The 16569-nt window shown below is 41.7% G+C and overlaps 1 protein-coding gene across 1 annotated transcript; it reads left to right on the forward strand.

Moving 5' to 3' along the window:
- The first annotated feature begins 748 nt into the window (after window positions 1–748).
- Window positions 749–15549, forward strand: RAB32 (RAB32, member RAS oncogene family). The gene is made up of 3 exons (XM_079781501.1): window positions 749–1131; window positions 11332–11609; window positions 15016–15549. The coding sequence occupies exons 1-3, from the start codon at window positions 879–881 to the stop codon at window positions 15163–15165; spliced, it is 681 nt and encodes a 226-aa protein (XP_079637627.1). The 5' UTR covers window positions 749–878; the 3' UTR covers window positions 15166–15549.
- The last annotated feature ends 1020 nt before the right edge of the window (window positions 15550–16569 follow it).

The raw sequence follows: 16569 nt of genomic DNA on the forward strand, positions 1-16569 counted from the left end.
AAATCAGCCCAAGAGCCCCACAGTAGACAAGAGGATAAAAAAGCTGTGGTACATTTAGATAATGGAATACTATTCAGCTGTAAGAAAGAAGGAAATCTTACCTTTTGAGAGATCCTGGATAGACATGAAGGGTATTATGCTGAGTGAAATTAAGCCAGTCTGAGAAAGACAAATACCATAGGATTTCACTTATACGTGGAATCGAATGAACAAACAAAATAGAAACAGACTCATAGATACAGAGAACAGACGGACAGCTGTCAGAGGGGAGGAGGGAGGGAGCTGGGTAAAATAGGTTGAAGGGATTAAGCAAAAACAAAACAAACACACACACTAAAAGCATACTCATAGACACAGACAACAGTGGGCCCTAGAGGTAAAGCGAAGTTAATGATCTCCAGGCGTTAACCCCTCTCTGGGCAGACAGAGCCAGGGATGGAGGTTTAGTCCAAGGCCAGCACCTCCCTAGGTCCCACCCCATGCCCACCTCCCACCCTCCTCACTGGGACCCAGACTTGCAGGATTGGGCTCAGGGGCCCCTGCACTTTGTCAGGCTGACCTTGAACCGCCTGCACTCGCCTTGGCCATCAGCGAGTGGCCGGTGGACTGGCCACTAGGGGGCGTGCGGGCTCCGGGCCGCCCCGGCGGGTTGGCGACGCCCCGAGGGGAGGAACCGCCGCGAGTCGGACCTCCCCCGAGGCCAGCCCGGCCCTCTCCCCGCCCCGCACGGGCAGCGAGCGGCGCCGGTTCCGGGTCCTGTGACCGATCAGGCGGCGTGGCGGGCGCGGCCTGGACGAAGTTTCGACGGCGGGCGGGGGCCGGGCGCCGGGCCGGAGCGGCGGAGGGCGGCCGGCTGGAGGAGCGGGGCCCGGGCGCAGATGGCGGGCGGCGGAGCCGGGGACCTGGGCCGGGGGGCGGCCGCCGCCGCCGCGGTCCCCGAGACCCGCGAGCACCTCTTCAAGGTGCTGGTCATCGGCGAGCTGGGCGTGGGCAAGACCAGCATCATCAAGCGCTACGTCCACCAGCTCTTCTCCCAGCACTACCGGGCCACCATCGGGGTGGACTTCGCGCTCAAGGTCCTCAACTGGGACAGCCGGACGCTGGTGCGCCTGCAGCTGTGGGACATCGCGGGTGAGCGGCGCCCGGGGCGCGGACACGCGGGGAGCCCGCGGCGGGCGGGTGGGCGGCGGCCTCGGGGCAGGGGCGTCCGCCAGGCTCGCCAACCGCGGGACCCAGGGGCCAGGGGACCCTGCTCGGTCTCCTCTCGTCCTCCGGCCTCGGCCTGGACTCGCCTGGGCACGGTTAGAGCAGAGACTAAATCGCACGGGGGAGGGACGTGGTCGGAGGACCCCAGTGGAGCAGGACGGTGGACCGCGCGGTAGTTGGGGAATGGAGCCGCAGGACCAGGGAGGTAAATGCATGGCTCAGGAGCCCTGCTGAGATGCTCCCGCTCAGTCTGCAGAAGGCCTGTCCTGTGCAAGGGATGGCAAAGAGCCCTGGCTCAGCGCGCCCACCTGCCCCAGGGGAGGAAGCCTAGCGGGCCTGTCCAGAAGTTTTAGCTCTGAACGTGGACCAGCGTATAAGCACCGGGAAGAGTCGCGGGAGGGGGCCGGCTGCTCCATTCAGCTTTCACCCTCACAGATGAGAACTCAAGTCCGTGATTTACCCAAAGTTACACTTTTAGGTAGTGACACAACCAAACTCGAAACCAGGTTCTTTCCAGAACGTTTTTCACCCCCTGCCTGGGATCCCAGACCCCTCTTTGTGAGTGAAACCCCGCTCTGCAAGGACGGCTCTCATTTCCAGGTCAGGCCACCCCGGGGAAAGGTCTTGGAAGGCATCTCTTGAAACTTGATGCTCCTCCTTCTCTCTCTAAACCAGCACCTAGCGCCCCACTCCTGCACCCGCTTCCCCCCATCTGTTTTCCTGGCATTTGCTTTCAGCTGTCATTTTGGAGCATAACACACCCCTCTTTGAGGGGTACCTCTTCTCCTTCCTCTCATTTGTGAACACTTGAACTCTGGGTGGTGTGGTGGGTGGGATGTGGGTATTAAAAAAGATGTCAACTTTGGGAAAGTTTAAATATGGAAGTGGTGCCCTGTTCAATTTTTACCGGTGCTAAGCCGCTCCGCATTTGGCTGGGAGCATGTTCAGGAGAGGCCATCCTCGATCCTGTAAATGCATAAACCGAAGCCCATTCCTTCTCTGGTCACCCAGCTGCGAGAGGACAGGGACTGTGGGGACACAGGTCTGTGAGCTAGGTAGTGCACTTTTCATCCAAAGCTTATTGCATATGAGAAAGTATTGAAAAACTACAACCCAGGTCCTCATTTATTTAAGAACAGACTTCCCTACTTCAGATACGAGAATAAATTTATGTTCACCCATCCCTCAGAGAAAGGGGGATCATCAGCTGGGTTTTTCGGTTCCAGAAAACCAAAAGTTCGTTTGAAAAGTCATCTTTTGAAGCCAGGGGCTTCTTTCGAAACACTTCCTGCTATTTCACAGAACACTTCTGAACAGGAGTATTGCTTTATGACAGTCCTGGATTCTAACGGTTGCCGTGCCGCGTGAGAATCATTCTCCCGGAATCTTCAGTGTAGCTGTCGATTTCCATGAAGGTGATTTTAAGCCCCTGCGTAGGAGGCTTGTTGACTTTGCATTAGTCTTCATTTAAATAACGTGGTATTTAGCTATTAAATTATGGTTAGGTCCCAGTGCAGGCAAATGAAAGGTTTATACAGCACAGTTGTGTTTTTAAGCTTCAAGGAAAAATGCTGATATTTAGAGACTTGGGAAAATAAAAACATCAGAGTTTTCTTCCTGGGTATCACCTCTTCTTGTTTTCATTCTTCCTGAAAAGACCTATACAGCCAGGAATGGCACATAGTCTTTATCGGATTCTGATACATATTAGACCAAATGGAATATCCTTGCACTTTTGCCTTAAAACACACACACACACACACACACACACACACACACACACACCCCACCCCTCCCCACCCCCCAAGGGATTCCTGGATGTTAGAGACCATTCAGCCCATACACACCAGCAATTAACAAGATTTTCATAAACTTATGAGGTGATGGAAATTATTAGGGTCGCCTTATAAATAAGGTTTTCAGAGATGGAGTCTTAATATATTAGAACACTGAGAGACAAAAATAACTTGGCTTTAACTTAAGGTTTAAAGAGCTACATCGTTAACTATGTTTGGTTTGGGTATTTGAATCCTAACTCATACCATTGGAATTAAGTAGTAATGATGTAATGAAGGCAAACTGGGAGCCACTCCAAAAAGTTCCCTTGTGGCCAAACATATTTGCCTTATGTAGTAACAAAGTTGAATCATATTTAAATCTCAAAGGATAAAGAAATGGTCCTTAATTGCAAAATAGTAAGTAGAGCTGGCCACTTGATATGACTAACTTAAGGTGTGGTGGTGGTATGAGCTAGTTTTTCTGTTAATTTAGAGTTAGGAAATGTGGTAAAGAGATTATGTCCACTCTCTATACTTGAGAGCTTTGGCAAGTGTGACAAGCAGGAGTTGTCCAAATGCTTTTTGTAAATGTGGCCAAGCAGTTTCAGTTAAACTCTTCAAAATAAGAAAAATAGTGACTCTTGTACAGGCCTTAGGGAATCCTTTCTTAATCCATCAAATGAATGTGGCTTTAAAATACAGATGCAGTTTAATATAATTTTTGTGTTAGGCAATTGCTGTCTCTTAATTCATACCTGTTTTGAGACTGCTGCTCAACACATACTGAAATATATTAAAACTAGAGGCCCGGTGCATGAAATTCCGTGCACTGGAGGGGGGGTGGGTTCCCTCAGCCCATCCTGTGGTCTCTCGCAGTCTGGGACCCCTTGTTTCTTACCACCCGCCTGCAGCAGAGGCGGGAGAGGCTCCCACCACCGCTGCTGTGCTCACCATCCGTGAGCCCAGCTTCTGGCTGAGTGGCACTCCCCCTGTTGGAGCGCACTGACCACCAGGGGGCAGCTACTGCATTGAGCGTCTGCCGCCTGGTGGTCAATGCGCATCATAGTGACTGGTCGTTCTGCCATTTGGTCGATTTGCATATTAGGGTTTTATTATATAGGATATTGAAGTCTCTGGCAAGGTGTTTAATAAATGCATACTAAATTAAGATGTAGCAAGAGATGTCTCTGATCTTCATTTATTATGTATTATAGGTGAAGTAGTATTTGACTTACTACTTATTATAAGCTCATTAGCAACTATAGATTTTTCCATGTAGATTGCATGGCTGGTTTAGGCTAAATCTTTACAAATAAACAAACAAATTTTGTCCATTTAGATCTAATATAATTTAGCCTTCATGTATTCATTAAAGTGATTTGCATTTTTAGGAGAGGCAGATTTTTATCTCTACCTTCCTAGAGTTTTCAGCTGGGCCTGAGAATCAAATTGATATAAGATAGATTAACAGTAGAAATTTACTTAATATAAGTTTTACATGACCCAAGAGCTCTCATAAGGAAATGAAACCTCAAGTAGCAAAACATAGTTGTTTTTTTAAAAAAAGTTTTTATTTATTTTTTAGAGAGGAAGGGAGAAGGGAGAGAGAAACATTGATGAGAGAGAAAAATCAATTGGTTGCCTCCTGCACAGCCCCTATTGGGGATCGAACTCAAAACCTGGTCATGTGTCCTGACCAGGAATCAAACCAGTGTACCTCATGGTGCATGGGTCAACACTCAACCACTAAGCCACACCAACTGGACAAAACATAAATATTTTAATATAAATTGAACAAAAAAATGCCTTTAGTTCAAAATAATCCTTATGCCAAGTGGTATTTTGGGGGTTAAAATTTCTTTATAAAAATCTGAGTAACACTCCTTTAGGCCATAGAACAAATCAGCAATAGCCTACTCTGAAGTTCATGTAAATATTATTAACCAAAACATAAAATGCATGCTTGGAAGACATTTTAAATTATATAAACCATACTTAGATTTAGTGTGTATTTTTTTATTTCCATCCTAAATTTGAATGTTGACCTTGATTTTCTTGTTCCATCTTGTATATTATCAATTACTATACTTATTGGCCTGTTCTTGTTGTATTTTATAACTTTTAACCCTTTATGAACAAACTTTGGAATATTATCTCTGACATATTCTTGACATTCAAAATATAATCAAGTCAGGGATTATTAATGTTCAGGTTTCTTCTAAATAGGAAGAAGCAGGGCTCTGAGGACTTAGTCTATGTAGTTTGTACAGTCTCTGTCTTAAACAGTGACTACTACAGTAACTTTCCAAGGGCTTATTGGTGGTCAATTACTTAGTAACTCATTTATAGGGATTTTAAAAATATGTATTACATCTGTGCACCTGCTTTACTGAATTACAAGCAAAGCTTATTGTCCCCTTTTACATCTTTCAGCCTTCCTCTGTTTCTGAGTCCTGAGTCACTTTTGGGCGCCCCAGTCTGTATTGTGCATTCACAATTGCACAGGCAGGATGGTCAGCATGATACCATATGTGTTATCCATATTGAAGTTCCCTGACAATGATATGCCGATTGCCTTTCCTTTATTAATTATTTCTTTATTTCTTTAAATATGTTACCATTCTTAGTTGCCTCAATTAACCCAAGCAAAAAGATGCCATTGTAACGAAGTTTGTTACTTATGGTTCCCAAGAGGAGGACTTCCTCGGTCAGGTGGCAAGATGTGTGAGGGGAAAGCATGGGGAAGAGCCGTGATTGTGGCTTTTGTAGGAGGGAATGTGCGAGGCAGCATAGACAAGCTGAGCAAACTTAAGTTTGGGTAGTTGGAGAGATTTCAGTGGGCTGGGCTATAGGGTCGTCCCTAGTTGTCTAATAGCTGGCTATTGGGTGATTTAGGGCCTGAGGATAGAGTCCTAGACTGCAGCAGCCTGGTTTACATATCAAAACATACTCTCAGCAAATTGTCTCTAAGAACTAGCTCACCCTGGGAGGGTGAGTCCTTCCCTTGGTCGACAAGGCCCTAGGATGGCAAAGCTTCATAAAATGTAGAAAATAAAAAGCATGATTAATATATACTTCTAGGCATTTATTAAAATAGATTGAAAGTATACTTGCAAAGAGGAAGACTTTGAAGGCCTTAGATTTGTAACCCCAAAATAGCATATTCTTGAAATAGTAAGGATTTCACACTTAAACTACACTTACCTAATAGAGAGTGGGTAAGTTGACAAGTTTAAGTTGTATTATGGTTGTAGAGATCTTCCCTTGAATGGTAAAATAGTAAAAGCATAAATGTAGGGAAATTTCTGGAGGACATACAGGTTCAAGGAAAAAAAAGCTGCTTTAGAATTTTATTTAACTATATTGTCAAAAAAGCTTTTTGACTCTTTGCAATCCAGGAGACTAGGAATCTGTAACTTCCTCAGTCTTCTTTTGAACGAGATGAACCACATAAAAATAAATGGCTAACGGGGTTAATTTAAGGATCTCTGGTGGTCTTTCTAACTGAGAGATGACCTTACATTCTCTTCTTCCCATTCTTTACATTAACGTCTATCCAGATATTTGCCTTAAGCATCTTATGCAGTGATGTTTTTTATTGCTTCTTGAAATTAAGCTAAATGTATTAGGTGTTTTTTTTAAAATATATATTTTATTGATTTTTTTACAGAGAGGAAGGGAATGGGATAGAGAGTTAGAAACATCAATGAGAGAGAAACATCCATCAGCTGCCTCCTGCACACTTCCTACTGGGGATGTGCCCGCAACCAAGGTACATGCCCTTGACCGGAATCAAACCTGGGACCCTTGAGTCCACAGGCTGACGCTCTATCCACTGAGCCAAACCGGTTAGGGCTTAGGTGTGTGTGTGTGTTTTTTTTTTAGTGTGGTTATATGGTGCCTCTGCCATCAGACTCATGGGAGGTGCTTAAAATGCAGATTATTTAACATCAAACTGTATCAACAGACTTGGCTTCATCTGACAAACATCACCATGAAGTCAGTTATCTCAGCTAGTAAGTGCGCAGTTGGGCCATCCAAGGCTGGTGAGCAGAATCATAAAGTTTTTATGGACTGAAGCTGAAGTTTCACCACTCAGCTATTCCTTGGCCATATTCCATGTTTTTGGGGTTCAATCAAATGTACATGCCTTGCTGTGAGGCCAGCTAGGAAATCTAGGGCTTTAAAAAATTTTTTTATATTGCTTCTCCAAATAAAATTCTGCAATGGGATATTGGGGTAGGTAATTAGCAATCCTCCATACTTATCAAATTAGAATTCCCAGAGGTGAGGCCTGAAATTTTGCAATTTACCAAGCCTCATGGGTGATCTGATTTATACTAAAGTTGCGGACAGCTGTTATGTCACTGACTTAACAGAGATAGGGCATGGATCCAGATATTTCTGACATCAAAGGTTTCATTGTTATGTTATCTCCCTATCATTTTACATAGGGCTCAGTGGTTGAGTGTTGACCCATGAACCAAGAGGTCACTGGTTCCATTCCCAGTCAGGACACATGCCAGGGTTGTGGATTCAGTCCCCAGTAAGGACCGTGCAGAAGGCAGCCTATCAATGATATTTCCCTCTCATCGATGTTTCTCTCTCTCTCTATCCCTCACTCTTCCTCTCTCTCTAAAAAAAAAAATAAATAAATAAAAACACATTAAAAATAAGAAAATCAGAGAAATGAATGGAATTATGTTATATCATGTAACTCCTTTTACCTTCTTAGTAGTACAGTATTAAACTGTGAAATTCAGTGCATATCAAATCTACACTCAGATGGTGCTAATTTGATGCATTATCTTTTAAACTTCGTTTACTGAGAATAATATACTCATTTTATGGGAAATTGTGCAAGTCAGTGCATTGACTGGGGGAATGTGCAAGTAGCATACAGTCTCTATTCTCACATTCTTTTTTAGTTATTATTATGGTAGTTGTTTAAGAAATTGTTATACTTTTAACAATACCTTTATAATTCTAACATGTTAAATACTACAGTGTAATGCTGGGTTAAGTTTATAATAGCTTGATAAATTAGTAGCACAATGAGTCATAAACTTGATGCCTAAAAATAGCAAAAATACTCACGTGGCTACAAATTATAGCCTCTTACATGTAAAACCCAAGACACATTACAACATCACATTATTATCTAAATCAAGCTGTATAAAGTGTTAAATGGACATATAGTTATCCTTTTAGAACCAATGATTGGACTTAAATTTTGGCTGGGTCTTGAAGGGTTGAAGATAAAACAGTCAACAATAAAAATAGACTCTGTTGTGTGGAATTTACAGTCCCTTTGGAAGAGCTAGAAAAAAAAAAGTGCAAGCCTACAATATGACACATAATTAGTAAGTGCCATGAAGAAAAATGAATCAGGATAAGGTTGGGTGATAAATAATTTATTGTTCAAATTGGGACAAATTGGGCGGCTGATATGGTTAGACTATCAGCCGCCAACCATATCAGCTTGTTAGAAGAGCTTCATCTCTGACGTGCACAATGAGATTTGAGGATTTTTGTAAATGGTTTCACATGCCCTCACTAGAAATTATGCATTTTCATCCAGTCACCTTGAGCAAGAATATGTAGCTCAGTGATGCTCAGTGCGTGGGAAAAAGTAAGCACTTATACTTGGAAAACTAGGCACCAATTGTCCTAGTGCTTGACTTGATTGTCATTGTGAAATTTATATTTTGAGTTTCAAACAACATTAAGAAACATTTAGATTATTTAGCAAGTAGGGCATGAACATAAAATATTGAGACAAACATTAACAAACTAAAGGAAACCAGTGATTAAAAATCGTAAGAGAAAGCATCTGTGGCCTGTGTTTCTGGGAACGGTTCGGAATGCAGTACTTTTCATTTGATGAGGGAAACACTCGTGTTGTCTCAACTTCTTTTCAGAGTTATTAGAGTTGGATACCCCCAAATATTAGATAAGCATTTTAATACTTTTGCTAACATGTGTACCTTATTGGTCATCCCTCTGGGTAAGTTGTGCATCTTTACATTTCTCTGAACCTAAATGACTAGTACAGTGCTCTTTTTCTCCTTTCTCAGTGCCAAGATATGTAGTTATAATAAAGGTTTCCTCTTCTAGAGAAGGAAGTAACTCTTCATTTTAAAGGATAAGACAATGTAGAGTCCTTTGGAATATGCTGGCAATGGGCCCACAGCAATATGAATGAAAAAGGCTGTCTCTAATATCGGGGTCACTCAGGTACTCAGCAGTGGGACATTTCCCTTAGCTGCCATAGAAAAGCCCTAGGGGACAGAGAGCAGGGGGCTAACTTTGGTATTAGGGCTGTGCTATGGTACTTACTGCCTTGGATCTGTTTGGAAACATGGGGACATATGGAGCAGTGTATACCCAGAAAATATTTGGCTAACAGATCAGACAGCACACTAGATAACCAATTAGCCTAGGATATTTGAGGAACTTCATTTCCCTGGGGTTTTATTTTCTCAGCTACAAAATAAGAGAGGTTTGACTAGATAATACAGGTTGTTGTCTTCCAGTTATAATATTGTCCACTTAAGTGTTTTGACAGGAAAGCATGAAAGTGTTCTCCTCCCTCCAGGAAGAAATAGCCACAGGACTGGACAAGGAAGGTGGTGTTGCTTAAGAGTTCTCCCACCATCTGATCTACTTCCTCAGACCTATTAAGAGGAAGATCTCTCGCCCAGTCAGTGTGCCTCAATGGATGAGTGTCCACCCATGAACCAGCAGGTCATGGTTTGATTCCTGGTCAGGGAAACATGCCTCGGTTTTGGGGCAGGATCCCCAGTAAGGAGTGTGCAGGAGATAGCCGATCAATGATACTGTCTGTCATCATTGATGTTTCTATCCCTCTCTCCTTCTCCATTCCCCTCTCTGAAATCAATACAATAAAATGAAATAAAAAAGAGGAAGGTCTCCCGGGTCCTGCTGAGTTTCCATATTGCTGTAAACTTTAATTCTTAACATATCCACACCCACACAAAACAAAAGTTATGCAACTATCTTTGTAGTGAATAACTGTGGCTTTCTTCTCCACCCAGTCCTTTCCTGTCATAGGACACAACCCAGGAGCATTCAGCATTGCAGGAATTTCACTTAATGTATTTGTGGAAAGTAGAATCTCAGAATAATAAAGATTTTTGGGGGGACTAAAATTATTTTATCCTTCCATTCCATTAATATCTAAAATTGCACGATGGCATAGTAGAATTTGAAGGAGAAATATATTAATTCAGGGTAGCTTTGCATTTGTTACTATCAATAAAATGTAGATAAAGCATGCTTTTCATCATGTGTTTTACTAGGAAAATGTCTTATCGCAGTGTTTTTAACATTGGTCAGAATTATAAATCTCAGATTAGTGTTGATTGCCACTCATATTTTCTTAGCCCTCTACTCAGTAACTTGGCTGATTGAAGGTATAAGCTTTAAAAGGCAACTGCAAGTTCAGAATGGCTGGCATCATATTTCCATAGGCATGTGGGAGTCAGGAGACCCAGGTTTGAGTCCCATCTTCTTTAGTCATTGCTACTGAATCCTGGTCAAGAAGCTCTTTGCGTGTTTTTCATCTGTCAGATGAAGATAAGGACCTTCCTACTCCAAGAATAGTGTGATATCAGATAGTAAGAGCATGCTTTGCAAAGTCCTATATGATATGGTAAGCAATAGATTTCCCCCCAAAAGTTTTTAGCCTGTTAAATTATTTAAAAGTACAATCTTTGAAGAACTCTGTAATTTGATCCTTCTCTTAATAGCACAACCATGGTGCCATTTTTTGTTCTAAAATAATAGGTTTGCATGTGTCTGCCTTCTTAGAAGAGAGCAATCTTGTATATCGAGTCAAAATGCAGTGGAGATGTGAAAGATAAGTTAAGAACATGAGATGCTTTATCTCATGTCCAGTCCTAACCTTTTTGGTTAGCATTAACCCACTATACTTATCTTCTTCCTGCAAGCTTCATTTTCTTCTATTCTTGTCTCTTCTTCCTCTATTACTAGCTTTCTTTTTTCCTTTGGTACCTCTCTTCTCTTAGCCCAAGGGCAGAAGGAAGTGATGGGCTCTGTACTTTAAGTACTGATCTTGATGGTTATGGACACTTGTTGTACACGGGCAGAACAAAAATTAGTCCCTTGGGTACTCAGGCCACATGATAAGCCATTCCGCTTTGTGAATCAGGTCTGTGTGTATGTCCTTAATCTCACAGTTGATGTCGCTGTGGAATGGGAGATATGTGTTTATACCATTATTCTTAGGGTCAGAGGGGTTCTATCTAAATAGGGACCCTGTCTAAATTAGGAGTGTTTAACCTCTTACTATGTTTTTTTCTAGGGCAGGAGCGGTTTGGCAACATGACCCGAGTCTACTATAAAGAAGCTGTTGGTGCTTTTGTAGTCTTTGATATATCGAGAGGTTCCACATTTGAGGCCGTCTTAAAATGGAAAAGTGACCTGGACAGTAAAGTTCATCTTCCAAATGGTGGCCCTATTCCTGCTGTTCTCTTAGCTAATAAATGTGACCAGAAAAAGGAAGGTGGCCAGAGTCCTGCCCAGATGGACCAGTTCTGCAAAGAACATGGCTTCACTGGATGGTTTGAAACCTCCGCAAAGGTGAGATCTCCTTTGCCTGAGTATCCGCCCTGCTGTTAGCTTGTAAATATAAAGTATTTAGGTGGACTTAGGTGAGTGCTGGTTGGAAGCCTAGAAAAAAGTTCAGTCAACAGCAGCAATGCTTTCAAAATTGGTTAGTGGGAGGTGAATAGGACAGATTTCACATTAAAATGAAAATGAGCTATTATTTAGAGTAAATAACAAATGCCATTTTTTGTGAGCTTGAGTCTTTAAATGAAGTCTTGTGCACCTAGAGTTTATGGGGTGAAGCACAAGCATTTTTTTAAATTTTCCAGGTTAACCAAACCTAGGACCATGGCCCTGGTGAAGATGTAGTTCATTTGCAAGGCTAGCAAAGGCATTGAAAGAGTCAGAGAGATGTATTTGGATGATACTTGATGAGTTTTATATTAACTGTGTATGAAATCATTTGAACAAGAAGAAAGTATCAATATTTGTGACATGTTTCTTCATGAATGGTAGAGTGAGAATTTTTCTTTGAACCATTATGGGAAGCTGGATAATTTTTTTTTTTTTTGATCCTTCATGGTGTGATAGCTCAGTTGGTTAGAGTGTTGTCCCAATATGCTAAGGTTGCAGGTTCGATCCCCAGTCAGGGCACATACAAACATCAACCAATGAATGCATAAATAAGTGGAACAAGTTGATGTGTTGTTGTTGTTTTTTCCTCTCTCTCTCCCTCTATCCCTCTTTCCCTTCCTCTCTCAAACCAATAAGTAAAATAAACACACACATAAGTCACTTTTGAAAGTCTTAACAGCCTAGATATTCAAGAAAGCATAAGTGAAAATCAAAAGCACAAAGTATTGGAGGGTGGAGGGTCCTTGTTTATGTGTGTTAGAAGTTTCACTTTAGAGGTCCAATAGCAATCAGACTTATGTTTGAGAAATTCTGTGATGAGAGGCAAACTCAGAACCATAAGTTTGGTGTAATCCTAGCACAGTTCCAGGTTTTAGTATGCCTTCTTTGAATTTCCTATTTATATATTTTTTTAAAAGCATTGTACCTCCTAATCACCTACATGCTACCAGGTTGTTTTTAGCTTTCCCCAAAACTCACTCTAAAAGTGGAAAAGTGTTTGGTGCCTCTTATGATCAGAATAACATTGAGTGATAATGGAGTCATGAGGAAAAATAGTGCCTACTGGAGGCTAAACAGAGAGGTAAATGTAGAAATAGATCTCGGTGTGGATATGGATACACACGTGTATCTACTGAATGCCTTTTGAGAGGGCTTAGAAGCAATGACACCATAGAACCAATAGCTTACAGAGTCCTCAGTAATTTTAAGTGCTGCTGTTCTCCAATAAAAAGAACCAGGGTTTCCTGGAGAAATGACTGGTTTCAGGACCATGGGACAGGAAAGTGAAGATGTGCCTGAGATATTTTGTGGTGCCAGAAAGTAAGAAACACAAAGTATGATGGAGACATATCAAAAAGACACAGGAGACTGCCTATAGGAGCCCCCTTATCTAAGACAATTTGAGCAACAAAGTAAATATCATTGTAATATTATGTGCATAGAATAAAATAATAATCCGTGATATGAATAAATAAGTGGGAGAGAAGAGAAAGTTCTTCATAATTATAGAATTACAGCTGATAAATGTAGAAAGAATTATGGAAATAGAAAATCACCATTGAACACCACAGCAATAATTGTTTTAGGGAAGAATTGATTGAAGCTAAAAGTAATGGAAAAACGTATGATGAAGCATAGAATATTTACATATTTTACTTACTAAGTACAGAGGGGAGAAGAGGACTCTTTCAGGGAGAACCTGACAGATAGAACTTTAAGCAAGTGGGCCTCATACACTGACAAGGACACATCACGCATGCCTTATTCCTGTCCGAAATGCATAACGAACTTAATGACAAGGAAGCATCAAGCAGACCCAAATTAAGGGATATTCTCTGGCCAGTACTCTCTGAGAATGTCAAGTTCATGAAAGTAAGGAGACTAAGGAACTGTTTCAGATTAAAGGAGACAGGAGACATGACCACAAAATTCAGCTGCTCACCTGGACAATCGGTATAATTTGAATAAAACTGATAGAATAATGCTGATAGTACTATTATCTAACTTCCTGATTTTGATAGTTGTACTCTAGTTATCTAAAATGTTAACATTTGAGGAATATGGGTGAAGGGTGTTTAGGAATTTTCACTATTATTGCAATGTTTTTCTAAATAAAATTATTTAAAAATATTAAGTTAAATATTTTAAAAATCACAGATTTTGCTATGTGTTACTTATTGTCTACTTGATGACAACTTATAAATCTATTACACAAATGTGATAGGTACTGGTTCTTTAGGATAGTCTTAATGGACATCACACCTACAGCATTGTCTCAGGTCAATTTACACGTGCCACCTAAAATTAATAATTCATACTAATAATACAGGAGAGGGGCATGAGGACTATATGAATCAACTAAAGTCAAAATTAAGTCAAGGGCCTGCCTCGTGCTGCCTGACACGGAACTGGGCTGACCAGAGATGCAAGCAGACCAGGAAGAGCCTCTGGACAGGGAAAGCTCCCGCAAGGATTGATGACTAGCTCCTCACCCGTACCTTACCGTTCACCCATACCTTAAAGAGAAAGCACAAGGCCACAAAATATACCTGGTAATGGTTAAAATTAATCCCAACTTTCCCCCACTCTCTATTTCCCCATACCAACAACTTTCCAAGGAAACTATAAACAGAACAGATAGAAGCTTAACCTCTAGAGATGGTTGGAGTCTCTTTTCCTTCTCTCGTGAGACTCCACAAGAGAAGGAAACGAGACTACTCTGTGGAGTGGCTTTTCCTGCTTGTCCTCTGTGCTCAATAAAACCTGCTTTTCCACGTTAACCTCTTGTCTATCTGGCTCCTGTCTTGAATTCTTACCTGTGCGAAGCCAAGAACCCACTCCTCTGGCGTCACTCAGTGATGGGGAAGCAACATGATGGATTTATCCCATTTTAATGTGGTGTGGCCCCTTGACATTTTCTTCAGAATGTATCCAGAGTACTTGAATTAGGTGTTCAAGGGCAGGGATGTTTTCATTTCAGTGCTTCCATTTATGTGAGTGGCAACCCAAAGGGGGCTGAATATTTATTTGCAACCATCAAAATAGTTTTTTGAACCTCAGCGGCAAAAAGTTTAAAATAGGAACATCCAAAAGGGTGATCTTCTGTCAAAAGAAGAGGTTTCCATAGCCACATTACGCAGTAGCATTGAACTCTTGGCTAACACTTCAGTGTTGGAGAAGAGAAAGCTGGGGTACTTATAGTGGCCCCTCTGAGGAACTTTCCTAGTTCCTGTGAATATTCTTAATGCTTTATTCTGTGGATCAATCCTCAGAACTGATCCTGTTCCTTATTTCTGCTTTACAGGACAACATTAACATAGAGGAAGCAGCCCGGTTCCTGGTGGAGAACATTCTCACCAACCACCGAAGCTTTCCCAATGAAGACAGCGATGGGGACAAAATTAAACTGCACCAGGAGGCCTTGCCCGCAGAGAGCAAATCCCAGTGTTGCTGACGTGGCTTCAGCTCCTCTCATGCTTGCCAGATGCAGCCTGACTTCATTTCTCCATTTGGAGCAAATTCCTAAGAAAGGATTGAGATGGTGGATGCCCTGCTCTGGGATCTTCCCAGGGCTGTGCTTTAACGTGACTGTGAGGGCACCCTGGGAGCCTTAGCTGAAGGGCGTGTCGGCGTCTATCCTGAGCATGGCTCTACACCTGAGAGTTAGCACTGGGGCTTCTCTTGTTGTTGCTGCTGCCCTCGGGTTCAGGATAATGTTTATATCCTTCTTAACATCTTTGAAAACGACAATGCTCAGGATTTGGTACGAGTTGCAAATTGTGGCTCTTAGTGTAAGCACTGGGGTGGTAATAAAACTTTCCCAGCAGTCTTACAGTAATTGTACGAGTCTATATTTTTGTATTCTAACTTCACTTTTGAGGGAGGCTTTAGACTGTTAGCCACAGAAGGCTTGACGTTTCTGTTCAGCAAGGTTTCCCCCCTCAAAACTTCTAACTGGAGCTAGTTTTATCAGATCTATAACAGTCATGGTCAAGGAGAGAAGTTATTCAAAGATTAGATCAAAGGTTCCATAGTATGAATTGTGAGAGAAACAAGATCGTATGGTTTTATATAAAGTTTTGGGCATCTAAAGTATAATACATGAGGAAGGTACGTCTGGCTCACAATATTTGTGCTAACATTCAACCCAATTAAGAACAGAATAAATATTTTGACTGATGTCTTTGTTTTGAATTAATGTAGCTCGACCAGGTAATACGGGATCTATTTTTATGCCTTAGGAAACTTTGTGTCTGTTTACTTTTGCTTCTATTGTTAAGGAACTTAATGATATCATGTGAAAGGTGCAACTTCTCTTTTTCAGAGGGATATTTAAAGGTGTTTGTGATATAATCCAAAGCTAATGTGAAATGAGGTCTGAAAAATAGTCTTATACATTATTATGAACTTGGGTAGGAATGATCCATGCATTTATTAATAGCAGGGGAAAAAAAAGCTAGCACAGAATTACACTTGATCTGACAGGCATAGAATTATACTTGATCTGGGAATAAATAGTAGTCATGGTCTGCAAAATGGAGCTCATTCTCACCAACTAAGCTTTGCCTGGGAATCACAAATATGTTTACACTAGAGGCCTGGTGCACAAATTCGTGCACAGCCAGGGGGAGGGGCCCCAGGAGGTTGACAGGCTGGCCCTGCCCCCTGGTCGAACTCCTGGTCAAGGGAACAATTTGCATATTACCCTTCTATTATATAGGATGTTACATTTTTAAGTAACTCTTTAATCTTTTCTGACATGTATTCAAGGTTCTTGAGAAAGCTGGCAGAGGCTTATTTAGCTTTCAAACCAATTTACATACATAAAGAGAGAAAGAACCTACAAGTTTCAAATGAA

The sequence above is a fragment of the Cnephaeus nilssonii genome (genome assembly GCF_951640355.1).
Source record: "Cnephaeus nilssonii genome assembly, chromosome: 9".
NCBI classification, from domain to species: Eukaryota; Metazoa; Chordata; class Mammalia; order Chiroptera; family Vespertilionidae; genus Cnephaeus; species Cnephaeus nilssonii.

Coding starts and splice junctions, on each gene's coding strand:
- RAB32 (XM_079781501.1), top strand. CDS start 879: ATGGCGGGCGGCGGAGCCGGGGACCTGGGCCGGGGGGCGGCCGCCGCC. Junction 1,132..11,331: donor GCAGCTGTGGGACATCGCGG/GTGAGCGGCGCC, acceptor GTTTTTTTCTAG/GGCAGGAGCGGTTTGGCAAC. Junction 11,610..15,015: donor GGTTTGAAACCTCCGCAAAG/GTGAGATCTCCT, acceptor TCTGCTTTACAG/GACAACATTAACATAGAGGA.